We start from the raw sequence: 23,660 nt of genomic DNA, 5'->3' as shown, positions 1-23,660 counted from the left end.
TAGTACTTGATCAGTGGGGGTCAGACTCCAGGGTTCTTAGGATAGATCGTTAGTACCTGATCAGTGGGGGTCAGACTCCAGCATTCTTAGGATAGATTGTTAGTACTTGATCAGTGGGGGTCAGACTCCAGCATTCTTAGGATAGATTGTTAGTACTTGATCAGTAGGGGTCAGACTCCAGCGTTCTTAGGATAGATTGTTAGTACTTGATCAGTGGGGGTCAGACTCCAGCATTCTTTGGATAGATCATTAGTACCTGATCAGTGGGGGTCAGACTCCAGCGTTCTTAGGATAGATCATTAGTACCTGATCAGTGGGGGTCAGACTACGGCATTCTTAGGATAGATCGTTAGTACCTGATCAGTGGGGGTCAGACTCCAGCGTTCTTAGGATAGATCGTTAGCACTTGATCAGTGGGGGTCAGACTCCAGGGTTCTTAGGATAGATCGTTAGTACCTGATCAGTGGGGGTCAGACTCCAGCGTTCTTAGGATAGATCGTTAGTACTTGATCAGTGGGGGGTCAGACTCCAGGGTTCTTAGGATAGATCATTAGTACCTGATCAGTGGGGGTCAGACTCCAGCGTTCTTAGGATAGATCATTACTACCTGATCAGTGGGGGTCAGACTCCAGCATTCTTAGGATAGAGCGTTAGTACTTGATCAGTGGGAGTCAGACTCCAGCATTCTTTGGATAGATCATTACTACCTGATCAGTGGGGGTCAGACTCCAGCATTCTTAGGATAGATCGTTAGTACTTGATCAGTGGGGGTCAGACTCCAGCATTCTTAGGATAGATCGTTAGTACTTGATCAGTGGGGGTCAGACTCCAGCATTCTTTGGATAGATCATTAGTACCTGATCAGTGGGGGTCAGACTCCAGCGTTCTTAGGATAGATCATTAGTACCTGATCAGTGGGGGTCAGACTCCAGCGTTCTTAGGATAGATCATTAGTACCTGATCAGTGGGGGTCAGACTACGGCATTCTTAGGATAGATCATTAGTACCTGATCAATGGGGGTCAGACTACAGCATTCTTAGGATAGATCATTAGTATCTGATCAGTGGGGGTCAGACTACGGCATTCTTAGGATAGATCATTAGTACCTGATCAGTGGGGGTCAGACTCCAGCATTCTTAGGATAGATCATTAGTACCTGATCAGTGGGGATCAGACTCCAGCATTCTTAGGATATATCGTTAGTACTTGATCAGTGGGAGTCAGACTCCAGCATTCTTTGGATAGATCATTACTACCTGATCAGTGGGGGTCAGACTCCAGCATTCTTAGGATAGATCGTTAGTACTTGATCAGTGGGGGTCAGACTCCAGCGTTCTTAGGATAGATCGTTAGTACTTGATCAGTGGGGGTCAGACTCCAGCATTCTTTGGATAGATCATTAGTACCTGATCAGTGGGGGTCAGACTCCAGCGTTCTTAGGATAGATCATTAGTACCTGATCAGTGGGGGTCAGACTCCAGCGTTCTTAGGATAGATCATTAGTACCTGATCAGTGGGGGTCAGACTACAGCATTCTTAGGATAGATCATTAGTACCTGATCAATGGGGGTCAGACTACAGCATTCTTAGGATAGATCATTAGTATCTGATCAGTGGGGGTCAGACTACGGCATTCTTAGGATAGATCATTAGTACCTGATCAGTGGGGGTCAGAGTCCAGCATTCTTAGGATAGATCATTAGTACCTGATCAGTGGGGATCAGACTCCAGCATTCTTAGGATATATCGTTAGTACTTGATCAGTGGGGGTCAGACTACGGCATTCTTTGGATAGATCATTAGTACCTGATCAGTGGGGGTCAGACTACGGCATTCTTAGGATAGATCATTAGTACCTGATCAGTGGGGGTCAGACTCCAGGGTTCTTAGGATAGATCGTTAGTACTTGATCAGTGGGGGGTCAGACTCCAGGGTTCTTAGGATAGATCATTAGTACCTGATCAGTGGGGGTCAGACTCCAGCGTTCTTAGGATAGATCGTTAGTACTTGATCAGTGGGGGTCAGACTACGGCATTCTTTGGATAGATCATTAGTACCTGATCAGTGGGGGTCAGACTACGGCATTCTTAGGATAGATCGTTAGTACTTGATCAGTGGGGGTCAGACTCCAGCGTTCTTAGGATAGATCGTTAGTACTTGATCAGTGGGGGGTCAGACTCCAGGGTTCTTAGGATAGATCATTAGTACCTGATCAGTGGGGGTCAGACTCCAGCGTTCTTAGGATAGATCATTAGTATCTGATCAGTGGGGGTCAGACTACGGCATTCTTAGGATAGATCATTAGTACCTGATCAGTGGGGGTCAGACTCCAGCATTCTTAGGATAGATCATTAGTACCTGATCAGTGGGGATCAGACTCCAGCATTCTTAGGATATATCGTTAGTACTTGATCAGTGGGAGTCAGACTCCAGCATTCTTTGGATAGATCATTACTACCTGATCAGTGGGGGTCAGACTCCAGCATTCTTAGGATAGATCGTTAGTACTTGATCAGTGGGGGTCAGACTCCAGCGTTCTTAGGATAGATCGTTAGTACTTGATCAGTGGGGGTCAGACTCCAGCATTCTTTGGATAGATCATTAGTACCTGATCAGTGGGGGTCAGACTCCAGCGTTCTTAGGATAGATCATTAGTACCTGATCAGTGGGGGTCAGACTCCAGCGTTCTTAGGATAGATCATTAGTACCTGATCAGTGGGGGTCAGACTACAGCATTCTTAGGATAGATCATTAGTACCTGATCAATGGGGGTCAGACTACAGCATTCTTAGGATAGATCATTAGTATCTGATCAGTGGGGGTCAGACTACGGCATTCTTAGGATAGATCATTAGTACCTGATCAGTGGGGGTCAGACTCCAGCATTCTTAGGATAGATCATTAGTACCTGATCAGTGGGGATCAGACTCCAGCATTCTTAGGATATATCGTTAGTACTTGATCAGTGGGGGTCAGACTACGGCATTCTTTGGATAGATCATTAGTACCTGATCAGTGGGGGTCAGACTACGGCATTCTTAGGATAGATCATTAGTACCTGATCAGTGGGGGTCAGACTCCAGGGTTCTTAGGATAGATCGTTAGTACTTGATCAGTGGGGGGTCAGACTCCAGGGTTCTTAGGATAGATCATTAGTACCTGATCAGTGGGGGTCAGACTCCAGCGTTCTTAGGATAGATCGTTAGTACTTGATCAGTGGGGGTCAGACTACGGCATTCTTTGGATAGATCATTAGTACCTGATCAGTGGGGGTCAGACTACGGCATTCTTAGGATAGATCATTAGTACCTGATCAGTGGGGGTCAGACTCCAGGGTTCTTAGGATAGATCGTTAGTACTTGATCAGTGGGGGTCAGACTCCAGCGTTCTTAGGATAGATCGTTAGTACTTGATCAGTGGGGGGTCAGACTCCAGGGTTCTTAGGATAGATCATTAGTACCTGATCAGTGGGGGTCAGACTCCAGCGTTCTTAGGATAGATCGTTAGTACTTGATCAGTGGGGGTCATACTACGGCATTCTTTGGATAGATCATTAGTACCTGATCAGTGGGGGTCAGACTACGGCATTCTTAGGATAGATCATTAGTACCTGATCAGTGGGGGTCAGACTCCAGGGTTCTTAGGATAGATCGTTAGTACTTGATCAGTGGGGGTCAGACTCCAGCGTTCTTAGGATAGATCGTTAGTACTTGATCAGTGGGGGTCAGACTCCAGGGTTCTTAGGATAGATCGTTAGTACCTGATCAGTGGGGGTCAGACTCCAGCATTCTTAGGATAGATTGTTAGTACTTGATCAGTGGGGGTCAGACTCCAGCATTCTTAGGATAGATTGTTAGTACTTGATCAGTAGGGGTCAGACTCCAGCGTTCTTAGGATAGATTGTTAGTACTTGATCAGTGGGGGTCAGACTCCAGCATTCTTTGGATAGATCATTAGTACCTGATCAGTGGGGGTCAGACTCCAGCGTTCTTAGGATAGATCATTAGTACCTGATCAGTGGGGGTCAGACTACGGCATTCTTAGGATAGATCGTTAGTACCTGATCAGTGGGGGTCAGACTCCAGCGTTCTTAGGATAGATCGTTAGCACTTGATCAGTGGGGGTCAGACTCCAGGGTTCTTAGGATAGATCGTTAGTACCTGATCAGTGGGGGTCAGACTCCAGCGTTCTTAGGATAGATCGTTAGTACTTGATCAGTGGGGGGTCAGACTCCAGGGTTCTTAGGATAGATCATTAGTACCTGATCAGTGGGGGTCAGACTCCAGCGTTCTTAGGATAGATCATTACTACCTGATCAGTGGGGGTCAGACTCCAGCATTCTTAGGATAGAGCGTTAGTACTTGATCAGTGGGAGTCAGACTCCAGCATTCTTTGGATAGATCATTACTACCTGATCAGTGGGGGTCAGACTCCAGCATTCTTAGGATAGATCGTTAGTACTTGATCAGTGGGGGTCAGACTCCAGCATTCTTAGGATAGATCGTTAGTACTTGATCAGTGGGGGTCAGACTCCAGCATTCTTTGGATAGATCATTAGTACCTGATCAGTGGGGGTCAGACTCCAGCGTTCTTAGGATAGATCATTAGTACCTGATCAGTGGGGGTCAGACTCCAGCGTTCTTAGGATAGATCATTAGTACCTGATCAGTGGGGGTCAGACTACGGCATTCTTAGGATAGATCATTAGTACCTGATCAATGGGGGTCAGACTACAGCATTCTTAGGATAGATCATTAGTATCTGATCAGTGGGGGTCAGACTACGGCATTCTTAGGATAGATCATTAGTACCTGATCAGTGGGGGTCAGACTCCAGCATTCTTAGGATAGATCATTAGTACCTGATCAGTGGGGATCAGACTCCAGCATTCTTAGGATATATCGTTAGTACTTGATCAGTGGGAGTCAGACTCCAGCATTCTTTGGATAGATCATTACTACCTGATCAGTGGGGGTCAGACTCCAGCATTCTTAGGATAGATCGTTAGTACTTGATCAGTGGGGGTCAGACTCCAGCGTTCTTAGGATAGATCGTTAGTACTTGATCAGTGGGGGTCAGACTCCAGCATTCTTTGGATAGATCATTAGTACCTGATCAGTGGGGGTCAGACTCCAGCGTTCTTAGGATAGATCATTAGTACCTGATCAGTGGGGGTCAGACTCCAGCGTTCTTAGGATAGATCATTAGTACCTGATCAGTGGGGGTCAGACTACAGCATTCTTAGGATAGATCATTAGTACCTGATCAATGGGGGTCAGACTACAGCATTCTTAGGATAGATCATTAGTATCTGATCAGTGGGGGTCAGACTACGGCATTCTTAGGATAGATCATTAGTACCTGATCAGTGGGGGTCAGAGTCCAGCATTCTTAGGATAGATCATTAGTACCTGATCAGTGGGGATCAGACTCCAGCATTCTTAGGATATATCGTTAGTACTTGATCAGTGGGGGTCAGACTACGGCATTCTTTGGATAGATCATTAGTACCTGATCAGTGGGGGTCAGACTACGGCATTCTTAGGATAGATCATTAGTACCTGATCAGTGGGGGTCAGACTCCAGGGTTCTTAGGATAGATCGTTAGTACTTGATCAGTGGGGGGTCAGACTCCAGGGTTCTTAGGATAGATCATTAGTACCTGATCAGTGGGGGTCAGACTCCAGCGTTCTTAGGATAGATCGTTAGTACTTGATCAGTGGGGGTCAGACTACGGCATTCTTTGGATAGATCATTAGTACCTGATCAGTGGGGGTCAGACTACGGCATTCTTAGGATAGATCGTTAGTACTTGATCAGTGGGGGTCAGACTCCAGCGTTCTTAGGATAGATCGTTAGTACTTGATCAGTGGGGGGTCAGACTCCAGGGTTCTTAGGATAGATCATTAGTACCTGATCAGTGGGGGTCAGACTCCAGCGTTCTTAGGATAGATCGTTAGTACTTGATCAGTGGGGGTCAGACTACGGCATTCTTTGGATAGATCATTAGTACCTGATCAGTGGGGGTCAGACTACGGCATTCTTAGGATAGATCATTAGTACCTGATCAGTGGGGGTCAGACTCCAGGGTTCTTAGGATAGATCGTTAGTACTTGATCAGTGGGGGTCAGACTCCAGCGTTCTTAGGATAGATCGTTAGTACTTGATCAGTGGGGGTCAGACTCCAGGGTTCTTAGGATAGATCGTTAGTACCTGATCAGTGGGGGTCAGACTCCAGCATTCTTAGGATAGATTGTTAGTACTTGATCAGTGGGGGTCAGACTCCAGCATTCTTAGGATAGATTGTTAGTACTTGATCAGTAGGGGTCAGACTCCAGCGTTCTTAGGATAGATTGTTAGTACTTGATCAGTGGGGGTCAGACTCCAGGGTTCTTAGGATAGATCATTAGTACCTGATCAGTGGGGGTCAGACTCCAGCGTCCCTCAAGAATCAGTTGTAGGTGCATTGCTTCGACAAGAGCTGCGGCCTCTTCATAGTACACCAAGCCCAGGACCGTACATTGTATAGCAGCTGTGTTTGGCATGGCAGCTCAGTCCCATTCATTTAAATGGGGATAAGCTGCAGAAAGGTCATGAGATCTTACAGGTTGCAGAAGAGGCACTGATCAGATTTTGATAAACTATCCTGACGATAGCACATCGATATATAAGCACTAGTCAATCCCTTAAAGAGACCGCCAACTGATATATTAACCCTTTTCAGAATATTCAATGTATTTAATAGTGGGTTTGCAGGCACAGAAGCAGTGTCCAGCAGTCCAGCCGTGGGAGAATAGCTGCGATAAACAGCCACACTGCCACCACAAAAGTGAGGTTTGGCGATGACTCCAATATTCGCTGTTTTCCTCTTCAGCATCATGGTCAGTTGAAATTGCAGTGCCCTTCAAAGGGTTGGGGATCTCTTTGAAAGACAATCACCATCTAGGACTAACAAAAGACCCCTGGTTAGTCCAGCTGCTGGTGTCTTCTGGAGAATACCTAGGAATGCTCAGGCTGCCTGTCTGTGGTATATGGACAGGTAGTAATGTAGCTTCATGTACCCGCTTTAGGACATTATAGTGAAATATTAGTGTATAATACTCAAAGTCCCCTAACTGGGGTGTGAAGAGAAATTGATCAATAAATAATTTTAAGAAAAATCACAAAAAAATGGCATAAATAAATAATTCCTCACCAATTTCCTGCCACTCTTGTTCCTGTTTTCTGTGTCCCCCACTGGTCTCTATTTCTTGCTTTTTCTTGACACAGATATGGCACCCTGCAGCCAATCACTGGCCATAGCGCGTCATTGCTATTTTTTAAAGCATTCTAAGAATTTTTTTCAAAAACGTATATTGATAGACAGCACCTTTATAAAGGGGTTAAGATATGTTAAGAATTCAGTAATCAGTGCAGAATTGTTGTCCTAAATGCAAGACTCTTCCCAGCATTTAGTCCTTAAGTCTCAGACTTATTTTTTTATTTTTTTGTCCAAGTACCACCAAGCATCGAAGATACAGACAACCTGGGAGAATACATTGTCATTGCCAATAACCCCATTGAACTGGAATGCTATGTTACAGGAACTCCTATACCGACAGTAAGGTAAGATAAGAGAAAAACACACTGGAAAAGAAACATTCCAACAATATTCAAAGCATCTAGTATTTGTTTTCAGTTTAACTGAAGGGTGTGTGGGGATTCATGGAGCGGCCATTTGTTTTATTATTTGTTCTCTGAAGCAGAATTTAGCTCACAGGGAAAGTATCCAAGAAACACTCTCTATAGCTTTCAACTAGGTAATTTCATTAGCTAAACATTTTAATGAGTACTACTACTATAGGCCAGTTTCAGGAGAATTATCTGTGGGAAAAAATACTTGGTGTATTAGCGTGATTTCCCGCCCTGGACTCTGTTCCTGTAACAAGATCTCACAGCATTATAATAATTTATAATGCTGTGTGTCCTTGTCCAATATCATAGTAATATACGCTATTTTGTAATGCTAAATAAAGCCATCCATCCATCTATCCAGTTCAGCCTGTTCCTGCAAAGTCCAGATCCAGTCCACAGTCCTGGGGATAAATAGATGATGGGATAGATCTCTGTACTGTCCCCTGATATATTTATACATAGTAATTAGATCTCCCCTCAATCGTCTCTTTCTAGAGTGAATAACCCTAATTATGGTAAACTTTCAGGGTACTGTAGTTGCCCCATTCCAGTTAATACTTTAGATGCCATCCTCTGGACCTTCTCCAGCTCTGCTATGTCTGCCTTGTTTACAGGAGTCCAGTACTGTACACAGTACTCCATGTGTGGTCTGACTAGCGATTTGTAAAGTGGTAGGACTATGTTCTCATCACGGGCATCTATGTCTCTTTTGATGCAACTCATTATCTTATTGGCCTTGGCAGAAGCTGCCTGACACTGGTTTTTACTGCTTAGTTTCCTGTTTGCTGTTTATTAAAATTCCTAAGTCCTTTTTTACCATGTCAGTGTTACCGAGTGTTTTACCATTTAGTATGTACGGGTGACTTGCATTATTGCTTCCCATGTGCATAACCTTACATTTGTCAGTGTTAAACCTCATCTGCCACTTATTTGCCCAAGCCTCCAATCTATCCAGATCCCTCTGTAGTAGTATACTGTCCTCTTCAGTGTCAACAGGCTGTGCTAATTCCTGAACAGGCTCTTCCTGAACAGGCTGTGCTAATTCCTGAACAGGCTGTGCTAATTTCTTCAGCTTTCCCTTCACACAGATCTGAGCAGTAGAAATTGAACTATCTGTGACTAAAGTTCTATGATCAATAAGGGAGCCTTGGGCACCCTTCCTACTTAAAAAGACTGTATCCTTTTACAGATATGCAGGATCTGAATCTTTTGAGTTCATTTTATATTATATTTTGATAATTTACACACAAATCTGTGCTTAATTTAAAGTTACTGTTTCAATTCACTTTCTATTCAAAAGGTGGTTGAAAAATGGAATCCCACATGACACTGATGGCGATGTTCAAATTCATTCAAATGGACAGAAACTTGTTATTCTAGAATCAGAGTCATCAGACAGTGGATCATATGAGTGCATTGCTAAAAATGACGCCGGGGCCAGCAAAAAACTGTTTAGGGTCAATGTGTATGGTAAGTGTTAACACAAGCTTAAATTTGCATAGCACCAGAATAAGTAACATCTATTGTAGATGCTGAGGCTGCAGGAACATTGGGGAAATCAATGGGGAGGCAAAAATCCTTTTGTAAGTTAGGTTACCCCACTAGGGACAAAGAGGTATACATATAGAGAGGTCTCTACATGACTTAGAGTATGGTGGGACCACCTTAAATATCTCTAATAGAATAGATTGGACCTTATTAACTGATACTTGTTTAAAAATGTATATATCCTGTTTGTATTACAGTTCGCCCTTCCATTAAACCTGAACAATCACCAATATCTGTACTAATGCTCAGATCTATAGCATTGCAATGTATTGCTACTGGAATTCCTAGCCCACACATCACCTGGTTAAAAAATGGGCTACCTTTTAATGTTGTTAAAGGAAATATCAGAGTAAGTACTCAAGATATATTCGCATTTCTGTTATGCTCATGTACATTACAGTTATGCCCACATGTCATACAGGTATATACCACATCTAAGATGGGTCCCTGACCTCTAGTTTACAGGAAAAGGGTTGCCTATACCACAGAGACCTCCACTGTTTCCGTAATCCCAACACCCTCTCTATTTATTCAGGGGGTGGCTAGCAGTCTGGGATGTGGGTTGGGAACCCACCAGAGGTGGGACCCACATCTATTAGAAATGGTCATAAATGCATTAGATAAGAATACTCATTTAGGGAAGAAACAAGCAGGCAGACACAAGGTAATACATACCTATTTATATTATAGGTGGAATCTTTTGGCCGCATTTTACAATTCAAAAGCGCTCTACTAGACGATGATGGAAAATACACGTGTGTGGCCACCAATGGAGCTGGAGAAGTTGAGCAAAGCATTGTGTTAAATGTTTATGGTATGTCATGTAATAAAATATCTCTTTATTGAGAACACCAAACTGTTCCAAAGAATAAAGTCAGTACGAGGACAGGAGTGTGGCCTACATGGGTTTCAGAATCTCCATCATAGGCCATCAATGTCTAAGTAAAGCCTTGAAAGGGAACTTGTTATTAGTAAAATGTTATCTTTTTTTAATTTATTTAACTTTCTTTGTTATATTTCAAATCTTAACAATCAGTAATATAAAGACATATGGATCTTAAATTTTTTTCAAACAAAAGTAACCTCCCAATCCCCTCCCATGGTGCGTCCTCCCTCACCACCTCCGCCCCGTAACAAGACGGGGGAGAGATGGAGAGGACTGGAGAGAGCGGATGAAGCTCTAAGGACTCCAATTTCCCCAAATTCTAAGGCCCCTTTCACAAGGGTGAGTTTTCTGCACGGGTGCAATGCGTGAGTTGAACGCATTGCACCCGCACTGAATCAGGACCCATTCATTTCTATGGGGCTGTTCACATGAGCGGTTATTTTCACACATCACTTGTGCGTTGCGTGAAAATCACAGCAAGCTCTATTTTGTGCGTTTTTCAGGCCCCATATAAGTGATCGGGGCTGCGTGAAAATCGCAAGCAAGTGCGGATGTGGTGCAATTTTCACGCACGGTTGCTAGGAGACGATCGGGATGGGGACCCGATCTTTATTATTTTCCCTTATAACATGGTTAAAAGGGAAAATAATAGCATTCTGAATACAGAATGCAAGGTACAATGCGCTGGAAGGGTTAAAAAAAAAATAATGTTTTAACTCACCTTAATCCACTTGCTCGCGCAGCCCGGCTTTTCTTCTGTGCTGTGTACAGGAAAAGGACCCGTGGTGACGTCACTCCAGTCATCACATGGTCCATCACATGATCTTTTTACCATGGTGATGGATCATGTGAAGGACCATGTGACGACTGGAGTGACATTACCACAGGTCCTTTTCCTGTACACAGCACAGAAGATAAGCCGTGTTTGTCACTCTGTGTAGATGCAGTAACACAGAAAAACCGCAAACAAATGCTGCACTACCCAAATGCACAATATAGAAAGTATATAATTGGTATATAACACCCATGCTTCAATCACTTTTTTGGGGGGCAACTGGTATATCACACCAGTAGAAATTATTTGTTCCAATAGCGTTTGTCACTCTGTGTAGCTGCGGTAACGCAGCAAATCCGCAAACAAATGCTGCACTACCCAAATGCACTATATAGAAAGTATATCATTGGTATATAACACCCCTGCCTCAATCAGTTTTTTTGGGGGGGCAACTGGTAAATTACACCAGTAGAAATTATTTGTTCCAATAGCGTTTGGCACTCTATGTAGCTGCAGTATCGCAGCAGAACCGCACACAATGCTGCACAATACAATTGCACTATAATATACTTTCTATGTTAGAAAGTATATTATAAGTATATTACACCCCTCAGTATGTCATACCTATAAATAGCACACCTATTCCAGTCCTTAAAAGGACTTTTTTTGGCCCTATTAGCTAGCGTTTGGTGTCCCTAACAGTCTGTCCCTGCTCCACACAGCAACCTCTCCCTACACTGGCAAAAGACTGAATATAAAATGGCGGCCAGATCAGGTTTATTTATAAAGGTAGGGAGTATATCCATGTGCTGAAACATCTCAATTGGCTGTCCTGTTCAACCTGATGGATGTGTCATGGGTCAAAGTTCTTCACAATGTAAAAGAATATATGGCGGGTGCGAATATCGCAATATGTTCGCATGTTCGGCGAATCGCGAACACGCAAAGTTCACTGCGAAACGACCGCCATCTCTAGTTTAGAATAAACGTCATAATATCATGCTTTGGTGTGGGAGGGGAACACACTGAGCATAGGAGGGAAGGGGGAAACAGGTAATCGGGCCTGAGAACTTGGTAAGGAAGATGGACACCTCCTAGTGAAAACCCTAACCAAAATCCTTACTGACTACCAGTATGAACAGACTCAAAATGTAGATGAGTTCATACGCAAGAATACCTAGAGTCCTATCTAGCCCTGTAGGACCTCCAAAAGGAAGGATGAACAGGATGAACAGGATAGGGAAATGCAACACACAGAACCCAAACAAAATACAAAAGGGAAAGGAAAGACTTAACTTCAAAGAGGCTATAGAAGCACCAGGAACTCAGGGGAGATCCAACCACAAACAATCCACAGGCACAGAAGCTATAAACCGCACAGCATAGTGGGAGAAGCAACATAAGCAACACCTGGAGGCAAGGGGTGTGGCCATTACCAGACAATACAGAAACCTATTGATCCACAAGGAAAACCTGGTAGATCAAACCACGTGCTGCCAGTCTCACAGATCTCCTGACACTCACTGTTGCCGGGATGTCTGTATGTCTCGGTACGTCCGTGACACATATTAATGAAGCCCCCATTCCAATCTTTCTGACATAGAAGTTGGTTAAAGTTTGAATTGAAAAAAAATCATAAATTCATCAGAAATCTGGGAAGTCACACTTTGCATTCCAGGTTGCCTGGGAGTGTTTGCTGCATACTGGGAAACTTGTTGGGGCAGGCCCATACTATGTTTTGCTATAGGGCCTTGAGATATGTGTATGCCCCTGGTGACAGGTTCCCTTTTGTGTGCTTTTATACAGGATTTTCCTGGTGTTTTCTATTGGGGAAAAAGGGATAAAGAAAATGATAATGGTCAGACACACTGCATAAAAACGCTGAAAAATGCCAAAAGAATGTGTCAAAAACCACAGGTGGCCAGGACAATGGGAGTGGTCAGTCTAACTTTTTTTAGTGGCAAAAAAAAACACTAGTGCCACATTTACAGTTGTGGAAGGGATCCACAGGATTTACTTTATGCTGTTAAAAACAAAGCAGGGCGCACCATAGGGTAATACCGTTGGTAGACAGATAAAATAAATGGTTACAGTACAGGGCTCACCTTTTGTGGTTGTGCTATTTGTAGGCACAACTCTAGTAAAAGCTTGTCAATGACTGCGATGGAGTCTCGGATCACTGGTGGATCTGCAGCCGCGGAGGGATGACTTCTTGTCGGAGATCCCTGAAGTCTCCAAGAAGTGGTAGGATACAGATATAAATAGATAAAATATCCCAGGGCGCAAGAATCCAGTCCAGATAGTAATAGTAAATAGAAACGTATTTATTGCAGAAGTACAACGCGTTTTGGGGAGTAAGTTCCCCTTCATCAGGTACATAACACTGCATATGTATATTTACAGTTGTAGCGTTCCTTAATGCATATATTCCTTATCTTTATTGTTCTTCTATTTCAGAACCACCAAAACTAGAGCATTCTGGTGAAGTTGTATATGAGACTGTGATTGCTGATCAGCATGTGACTCTTGAATGTAAGGCTTCTGGGAAACCTAATCCAGGTAAATTGATAGAACTATTAGAGCTGAAAAGACACCCAGCGCTTAAGAACTAAAACCTCCTGAGGGAGACTGATATTCACATATAACCTCACGCACAATGCATCTAACAATCTGCTTATTCCAATGGGCACTTGATTGCTGGACCCTTGCAAACATGGACCAGGAAAATGATAAGGGGGAGATTTATCAAACTGGTGTAAAGTAGAACTGGCTTTGTTGCCCATAGCAACCAATCTGATTCCACCTTTCATTTCTGACAGCTCCTTTGGAAAATTAAAGGTGGAATCTGATTGGTTGTTATAGGCAGCTACGCAAGTTCTACTTTACACCAGTTTTGATAAATCTCCCCTAATATGTTTAATAACAACCATGCAAAATATGTAAATGTGTAAATTAAACATTATCAAAATATCAAATCACATTATCAAAAGTAACTAAATGTTTCCCCTATATTCCCCTGAGTAGCAATAACATAAAAACAACCTGCTTAACTCCTTAAGTGGGTTGTCCAAAATACTTTGAAATGTGAGCAATGCCCCAGAATGCCTTAAAATAAAAAAATATTCCATTCTCACCTCTGTTTTCTCTGCCACTGGTGCAGTCCTTCTCCTGCTGTATGTTTACAGACTGCGGTGGTGACATGCAGGTATATCTCATTAGACTGCTACAGCCAATCACTGTCCTATGCGGTGAAGACAATGACTGGCTGCACCGGTGACATGCTGTATACCTGCATGTTACTTCTGCAGTCTGTAAGGAAACAGTGGGAGAAGGACTGGACCAGTGGTGGAGAAAATGGAACTTCCTTGGGGGCCAACTGGCGGTCAGCACTAACTGATGCCCTTACATGTTTGGGGCTGCAGACACACTGCACTGAACGGATCGCTGTGTGTCTACCCATTGCTAACAGGTGCTGGTTTCCTGTTCAACGCAGTTTGTCATTGGGATCGGGGATTGTAATACTGGTGCAGACTAATTTATTTGGTAAAAGACTAATTTATTTAATAAAAGACGAATTTATTCGCTAAAAGACTATTTTTTTTTTTGCTACAAGACAAATTTTTTTCAGTAAAAGAATTCTTTTTCAGGTAAAAGAATAATTTTTCCAACAAAAAATGTCGATCAACTCGTGAGCAATTCTGCTGTGTGAAGAATCAATATATTTGCTCTTCCCACAGGGTGTTAATAAGACAACTCTGTAACACTAAATTACAGTAACTGTTTGGCTAGCATAAGTGGTTAAGTATCAATGTGGACACACCACAAACCAGAGAATGAGCCAGGTTTATCACCCCAATTTCAAAAATCAAGGCCTAATGGAACTGCTTATCTATTAAATAAGGTGACACCCCAATAACAGTAGAATTAGACAGCATTATCACTCCAATTTGAGAATCAAGGTGTAATGGAATTGCTTATCTATTAAACAAGGTGGACACTGCTTCAATCCCTGTGTAGGGCACAGAGCCATCTAATTGAAATAAGTGGGCCGCCTCCTATGGATCCCTAGCTTCGGATTACAGAGCCTGCACTGTCCCTGTACTGTCCCTGTACTGTCCCTGCAGTCTCCCTATGCTCTTCCTATGCTCATCCTTTGTGTAAAAACTCTCCATATGATCTCCCTACACTGTTCCTGCAGTCTCCCTATCCAATATTCCACAATGAAAAGCTTTGTGAACACTGTCTTTAGCGCTCATGACATCTCTGCCTATGATCAGCTCACAGTAAAATGGCTGACACCGCACGGGATAAGGCTTTCTAAGGCTGTGACATCACAGGGGCTGGCTAGCTGCTTATTGGTTTCAAGGCATTTTGGGTCTTCTCACATTCCTTGGCTTCTTACTTTCATTTTGTAACACGTATAGCTGCCATTTTAGGGGAAAAAAACTATTTGCTACCACGAAGCGCAAAGAATTTTGGATTTGTTGGAATCTAATTTTACCTAAACTTCAGATAGAATTTTACTTCAAATGCTTCGATTTGCTCAACAAATGTGGTTTAGCATTGTTTCGCTACAATATGTAATGCCTTCCCCAGGGGCGTAGCTAAAGGCTCATGGGCCCCGATGCAAGAGTTCAACTTGGGCCCCCCTTCCCTCAGTGCTTTGTGGCCAGGGGCAGGGAAGCACATAGCCTTCATGCTGCCTGAGGCAAAAATTTAAATGGCATCTCCCTCCGCACCATGCCAAATTCCTGACCTAACCCCTTCCCTCCAGCCGGCAACTTGACCAGTATGCATTTTCTATAATACTGGTGTCTTCTTGTGCAACACAAGGGTCTTTGGGCCCCCTCAGGCTCCTGGGCCTGGTAGCGACTGCTACCTCTGCACCCCTGTCTTTCCCTGAAAGAGTATTTGTCTGGATAGAAGCATATTTGGTTCTTAAATCTGTACAGTTCAGCATTTATAGTGCCATCCAGATGTATAAGGTGCCCATGCCATAGGCACTTATGCAGCCCAATACCATCAGAAATGCAGGCTTATGAACTGTGCGCTGATGGTCCCCCTTCTCTTGGGTCTGCAGAACATGGCGAATATTTAAGGTGCCTTAACCCCTTAGTAACCACCAATACACTTTTCTATATTGAAGGCCTCCAAGCCTGCCTTCTTTACACGGCTAGTAGGCCATGCCAGAGTCACAGCCTAAAACATTGCCTGTCAGTTTATCCTACAGCATAATACACTATACTACAGTCCTTTAATAAATGGTTTTAAATGGAAAAAAAATTACCCTCCGCACATTTGGATTTGTCATATCTGTAACAATTAACTATATTGACCATGTCATCTATTCTTCACAGTAAACACTGCAAAAAAAAAGTTTAAAAAGTCAGAATTATTTTTTGCTTATCTGTCCCCAATAGACAGAATAAAAAGTTATTAAAATGCCCTATGTACTTTAAAATGTTATCAATAAAAACTATGTCATCCAACAAAAATCAAGCGCACACACTTTTCCATCAATAGAAATATTAAAGTTATAGATCTTAGGATGCAGTGATGTAAAACCATTTTTAAAAAGTAAAAAAAAGGTTTTTATTGTACAAAAGTAGTAAACTAAAAAACAAAAATAAAAGATATCTACCATATTTGTGGCCCCTATGTTTTAGAGGAAAATAAGAAAGACAAATGTCACCAGATCTCAAATCTGACCCTCAGTGATAATCAGATCTCAGTTCAGAGCCCTAATCAGACCCCCAATGTTAATCAGACTTCAGCTCAGACCCCCAATGTTAATAAGACCCCCAATCAGACCTCAGACGAGGCCCCTGGTGTTAAGAAGGCCCAGAATCAGACAAAAAAAAATAATCAGCTTACCTCTCTTGCTCCGGATGCTGCTGCTGCTCCTGAGATCCAGTGCTCTTCCTGCCACGCTGTGCTGTGACCCGACATCGCAGAGCGCGCGGCCACAGAGCACGCAGATGTCCTCATGCTGTGCTCAGGCCACAGTACATACAGCATGTGGAGCACTGCAGAAGAAGACCAGGAAGCAGTGAGAACAGAGCCCGTACAGGGAGCGCTGTATTTACCTCTCCCTGGTCCTGCTGTACTATGCAAGCACTCAGTATACGCCCTATAAGGCGCACTGACAAAAAAAGAAGCGTCTTATAGGGCAAGAAATTAGGTATTTAGTATTATTGTCAATTTATTGATACATAAAGTTATCAAGTTATTTATTCCACAAAGAGAACATTGTAAAATACTTTTAGGAATATTCTTGTTTTGTTTTTCAAGTTATATTAGGTGGTATAATGTGAGCTTTGGTCTGATCTCAACTGCTCCACGAGTTTACGACAGCACGTAGTGGTGTTCCCTCTCTGTGCAACATACATTGAAACACTTCTATAGGTTTATGATAACTACAGAACAATTCATTATTCAGCACCTACATCGTTTTTGGTCTAGAGGCCGGCATGCCAGATACTAAAAAGCACATGTACAAAGCCTGTGCATGTTAAACAGAGAGGAGACTCCACTGCGTGCTATTTCAGACACTTAGAGCAGAGGAGATTAGAGTCATCAGACCGAAGCTCCCATTATACTGCCTAATCTAATAAGTCCTAGACTAAAAGGGGTATTCCCATCACAATGATCACAGTTAAATCTTTTAATGAATTAACAGTGATCAATTTTCTAAATACATTTTATTACCCAATTCCCACCCTTTTTGAGAAAGCAAGTCCCCTCTTACCTAATTGTTGTCGTTCATCTCCCATGGTTATGGCCACCTCTCCTGTCGAATCCCGCTGGGCAGCGCTTGCGCAGAAGACTGAAGATTCTCTCCCGGCCAGGCCACACAATTTCCGGAACGCTCACGCTGCCGCGCATGTGCCATGATGACTTCTCCCTGGCCAGTATAGTACAGAGCTGCGAACGCGCACGCTGGCTCTGTGCTATACAGGCCAGGAATAAGTCACCTTGGCGCATGCGCGGCGGCGTGTGCGTTCAGGAAAAAAACTTCAGTCCTCTGCGCAAGCGCGGCCTGGCCGGGAGAAGACGTTAATCAAGCACCACCGAATCCAGAAAGTGGACGAAGGTAAGTATGAAAACTGAAGATGGGAATACCCCTTTAAGCAATTCAAAACAAGTCCACACAAGATATATAATGCTCTATATTATTTGGGTGAGCCATATACTCTCCTTTGAATGGAATAAATCACCCATTATACAGAGCAACATTCATAAGGGTTTCTGTCATCAGAAAAATCTTTATGTATCTGGCTGACATTAGCGATGTGCTAAGGTTAGCAAAGCAGAACTGTATGACTTGTATCTCCCTGCCTGCCGCCGTTCCCTCAAAATAATGACTTTTATAATATGCTAATGAGCCTCTAGGTGCTAGTGGGGCATTGCTGCAGCACCTAGAGGCTCCGTCATCTCACCGTTTGGCACGCCCATGTCCAGTTGATTGACTTCCTAGTTCTCCTCTGTGCCAGTAAAATCCCATGCCTTCGCCGTCCCGTTTAGTATTCGACGCAGGCGCAGTGAGTAAAGCCGGCAGCAGGAGAGCATCTTTCACTCACTGCGCCTGCGCCGAATACTAAACGTCAATCAACTGGACATAGGCGTGCCAAACGCTGAGAGGACGGAGCCTCTAGGTGCTGCAGCAATGCCCCACTAGCACCTAGAGGCTCATTAGCATATTATAAAAGTAATTATTTAGCGCGAACGGCGGCAGGCAGGGAGATACAAGTCACACAGTTATGTTCTGCTGACCTTAGCACATCGCTAATGTCAGCCAGATACATAACGATTTTTCTGATGACAGAGACAAAATACTGATGTGCTCTAATGGATAAATACCAATATATGGACACAACAGTGTTAGAAGCACTGTAATATATTGGCCCAGAAAGTGTTACAACATTAATATCAACACACAGTGTGATGGCATTAACATCAGCCATGAAGGCGCTATAGCAGTATACAATACACAATACTGGTAATGCTATAATAGACAAGTGGGAGACACCACAATAATTAAAAACACTATAACAGACTAATATTTACAGGGCATGTGCAATGTCTCAACATTAGAAACGCTAAAAAGTATAAGAAGCACTTAAATTTGGCACAAAGTGTGTACTCCACATTAATGGTAGCACCTCGAGAGTCTGTCCTGTTTTATTCCAATATTTTGACCCGGGTGCTGTAAGGGTAGATTAGACTCTCGGTCCGGTAAGCAGCCTTGGTGAGCTTCTCATACAGTTCCATTTTCTTTTTTTAATAAAGGGTTTAATTGAGCTTTACTGCAGAATTTATAAAGCCATGGAGATAGCCCCCCCCCCCCATAGTAATATGCTCCCAGACTGACCTTAATAGTAATAGTGCCCCCTACAGTGCCCCAATTACCAACCCCATTAGTTGTAATGCCCTAAATGTCGTGCCCAATAATAATATTGCCTCCACAGTACTTCCAATATCAATAATGCTCCATAGGGCCCCTAGTTGAAATAAGGACCCCCTATAGTGATCCTAGAAGTAACCAGGCCCCTCTATAAGGCATCCGTTTAGAGCCCTCAGTAGTAATAAGGCTGATCTATAAGGCATCCTTATAGAGTCCACAGTAGTAATAAAGCCCCCATAGTGTCCTCAGTAGTTATAACGCCCTCTATAGTAACCCCAGTATTTATAAAGTCCCAATGCAGTGCTCTCTGCAGTTATATGACCTCCTGTAGTGCAACTGGTATTATAATGCCCCCTCTAATGCCAGTATGTATAATGTGCCCTTCTGTCACACCCATATATAATACCTCCTTTAGTTTTACAGCCTGTATTACAATGCCTACCTGTAGTGCCTCCTATATTATAATGCCCCCTGTATTATAATAATGTCCAACATGGTGCCTCTTTATAATACTAGCATGTATAATATTCGTACTCTTCACGGTCCTCTGTAGAGATACTATATATAATGCCCCCCCCCACCATAGTGCCCCATTATACGTTCTCCCCTGTAGTGGCCCCCATAGTATATATGCGCTCCCCTATAGTTCCCCTGTAGTATAATGCCTATATATATGTAGAGGAAGGTCAGCTGCTGCCTGAGGCAAAATCCTCAGCTCTGAACGTAGTAAAACTTAGGCTACATGCCATTGTGTGTTTTAAGGTCCACAAATCGCGGATTCACAAAACATGGATGGCGCCCGTGTGTGTTCCGCAATTACGGAACGGCACGGACAGCCTTAAATATAACTGCCTATTTTTGTCCGCAAAGCACGGACAAGAATAGGACATGTTATATTTTTTTTGCGGGGCCACGGAATGGAGCAACGGATGCGGAGAGCACACAGAGTGCTGTCCACATCTTTTGTGGCCCCATTGAAGTGAATGGGTCCGCATCCGAGCCGCCAAAACTGCGGCTCGGATGCGGAACAAAACAACGGCCGTGTGCGTGAGGCCTTAAAAAAAAGCTATATTTTTGGTATCACTGAAATCATACTGACCCAGAGAATAAATGTACCATGTTCTTTATGCTGCAATGTTAAGAAGGACAATAGCGGAATTGCAGTTTTTTCCATTCCCCCTAGTTAATAAAAGGTCATTATCGAGTTGTGTGTGCCCCAACATGGTGCCATTAAAGACTGTAACTTGTCCCTCAGAATAGCCCTCATATGACTACATTGAAGGAAAACTAAAACTGAATAGGATTAGGAAAAAAATGCTTAGTCACTAAGGCCCAAAACAGGACAGTCGCCCTCCAGTAATCCAGTACTTATAACTTGTAATATCAGTACTTTTAAGAAACTTTGATCTTGTCCAATGAATTCGCCGTGACAACCTCAGAGAGTTTCATAGTCTCATTGTCCTTAAAGCTATTTTCTGCTTTGTTTTTCATCAAAGTTTTGACCTGGTCAAAAGATAACCATCCGATCATAGCCACAGAGGAACCATCAGTGACCATCTTAGATGGAGGGCAAAAACTACATATCACAAGCGCACAACCATTTGATGCTGGTGTATACAAATGTGCAGCAAGCAGCATAGCAGGATCAGCAGATCTGACATATGTCCTGCAGGTACATGGTAAGTACATCTCACATTATTCCTCACAGCCTGGGGGTTAGACTAGTACTGCATACCTCCCAACCGTCCTGGATCCAGCGGGACAGTCCCGGATTGCAGTAGCTGTCCCGCTGTCCCGGTTCGGGGAAGGTCTGCCCTGCTTTCTGGCAGCTGTTCCCGTCTCCATAGGAAGCAGAGACAGTTGCCTGTATTATGATGAAGCAGAGAGCCGTCATCAGCTCCCTTTTCCATCATCCCTCCCCCTGCCAACTCTCCACACCTCTGGTCTGTGTGGGGGCGGGGCCAACCTGCAGTCAGCCTCAGCTCCGCCTCCTCCATAGACCAGAGCAGCCGATGTCGTGCTGCTGCTGCTGCTGCTAGGAACAAGTTAAGTATGTGGTGTTTATTTTTTTTACTTTCTGTGAGGGGCACATAGCTGGGCATATTACTGGGGGCACAGCTGGGCATATTACTGGGGGCACATAGCTGGGCATATTACTGGAGGCATATAGCTGGGCATATTACTGGAGGCATATAGCTGGGCATATTACTGGGGGCACATAACTGGCATATTACTGGGGGCACATAGCTGGGCATATTACTGGGGGCACATAGCTGGGCATATTACTGGAGGCATATAGCTGGGCATATTACTGGAGGCATATAGCTGGGCATATTACTGGGGGCACATAACTGGGCATATTACTGGGGGCACATAGCTGGGCATATTACTGGGGGCACATAGCTGGACATATTACTGGAGGCACAGCTAGGCATAGGGATTAGATGCATAGTTATGTTTTGGGTGGAGTTGGAGGCATGGCCTAGTGCGGAAAAAATTTGCAGCTCCGTGCTTTGTGCGCCGCACGATGTGTCCCTCTTTGTTCATTTAGAAAGTTGGGAGGTATGGTACAGGAGCAAAATGTTTGTGTTTCCGACAAACTAATGATAAATGGATTCAGTTTTGTGTCATTTTAAGCATCTGGAAAGACGTCAGAAGAAAAAAAATTGTACTTTTGAGCCATGTGAAGAATAAATGGAATATTTCAGTTCCAGCAGGTATCCACTAGCACATAAACCCAAAGTGATCCACCCAAATGTAGGATTATTTTTTAGTTACCTTTTCGGGAATTCCACTTTCTCCCACTTTGAGTGGAGTATGTACAACAGGAGTAAACGTTTTGCATCTGCTGAAATGTCTGCGGAGGAATCACAAGAAATGTAAAATCCTCTGTATCCAATGTGTCATTACTGGAATAAAAGACATGCTAAAGACAATAATTGTGTTCTCTTACAGTTTCACCTTCCATTTTTGGTTCTAATGAACCCTTCATTGTGATTGTCAACAATCCTGTGAGACTAGAATGTGAAGCCACAGGCTTTCCAGCACCTGGTTTGACATGGCTAAAAGATGGCAGACCTGTCTCCAGTTTCAGTGGTGGAATTCAGGTATTTTTGTCTTTTATTCTATCTGTATTGCAAAAAACTAAAATGCCCATACATAAATATAAGATAATGCTGTATAGTTTTCTGAGCCTATATTTAAAGGGGTTTTTCAGAGAGTACAATATTGATGACCATATAGGTCATCGGTATCAAATCCGTGGGGGTTATACACCACTGATCAGATCTTTGAACAGGCCATGGCTGAAACCCCTCACAGCATACCAAGCGCTTATACATGATATTTCTTCTCAGGCCCATTCACTTGAATAGGATTGAGTTGCACATGGGCCATGTGAAAGATGAAGATGATGTTACTGGCCCAGGGTAGGTCAGATCACTCCCTTCAAACAGCTGATTGGTGGGGGTAACAGGAGTCAGACTATCCCAGAAAACCCCCTTAATACTATAAGCAGATGGACATGATTTGAACATAGGTGAAGCAGAAATAAAATGCTTCCATCGGACAGAAATTCTCAGACAAGCTGAATAAATGAATATACTGGGTGGGCTTATAGTAGAAAAAAGGGTTCAATCCATAACCAGACAGCTGATATCAGGATTTATTTTTCTGCCCGGTTAATCAGAGGCATACAGTCTTACAATAGGGCTTCATGGACTGCTGTAGGTGCTCGATATCGGCTCAATAAAACTCAAACTGTACAGTGTCCTCATATGGTATGTATGGACTTATAAAGAGGATTTGCACCTAAAAATGACTAGAGCAGTATCCAAAGCTCTTTACCTATAGTTTTTATTTATTTTACATAGATTTCATGTACCTGACCGTATATTTTCTATTTTCTTCATTGTGATATCCATTTTTTTCACAGATAGTACACTGTCCCTTCTATTTCTAGGGGGCCATGCAAACATGATTTATTTTCTTTGTGGATCCATGCGCCTGATCTGCAGATCTTGGCCAAATTTCCATTATTGTCAATATTTGCAGATGAGAATAGCCCTTTTGATTGAAGGGAGTGAGAAAAATACAAAATGTGCACAGTTCTTAGTATTTGTTAGATCTGTATTATGCGGACCAGAATACAGACAAGGCAGTGTGCGTTGAAGGAATATCATCATTCTGACATTCATTTGCTATTTTTTCCTAATGAACCACAGAAAGTGGAGTTATATTGATTGTCACAATTACTTAACTTTGGCTAGCACTCTTATTCCTTACGTTTAATAATATTATTAATTATGATAATCCACATATTTACTGACTGTGACCTTCTGTAATAATTTGTACCTTGTAGTGATGAGCGAAC

General features: G+C 43.2%; 1 protein-coding gene across 1 annotated transcript in view; it reads left to right on the top strand.

The window, feature by feature from the left end:
- Positions 1-23,660, top strand: part of HMCN1 (hemicentin 1) — a 655,003-nt gene that overhangs the window by 174,844 nt on the left and 456,499 nt on the right. Inside the window, 7 exon segments of the mRNA XM_044300627.1 lie at positions 7,498-7,606; positions 8,976-9,145; positions 9,421-9,572; positions 9,914-10,037; positions 13,342-13,443; positions 20,785-20,967; positions 22,244-22,395. Of these exon segments, the coding sequence (XP_044156562.1) occupies positions 7,498-7,606; positions 8,976-9,145; positions 9,421-9,572; positions 9,914-10,037; positions 13,342-13,443; positions 20,785-20,967; positions 22,244-22,395 (992 nt within the window).

The sequence above is a fragment of the Bufo gargarizans genome, chromosome 7 (assembly GCF_014858855.1).
Source record: "Bufo gargarizans isolate SCDJY-AF-19 chromosome 7, ASM1485885v1, whole genome shotgun sequence".
In the NCBI taxonomy this organism is placed as follows: domain Eukaryota; kingdom Metazoa; phylum Chordata; class Amphibia; order Anura; family Bufonidae; genus Bufo; species Bufo gargarizans.
Note: the sequence above shows the minus strand (reverse complement) of the source record. Positions and strands in the feature narration are given on the sequence as shown.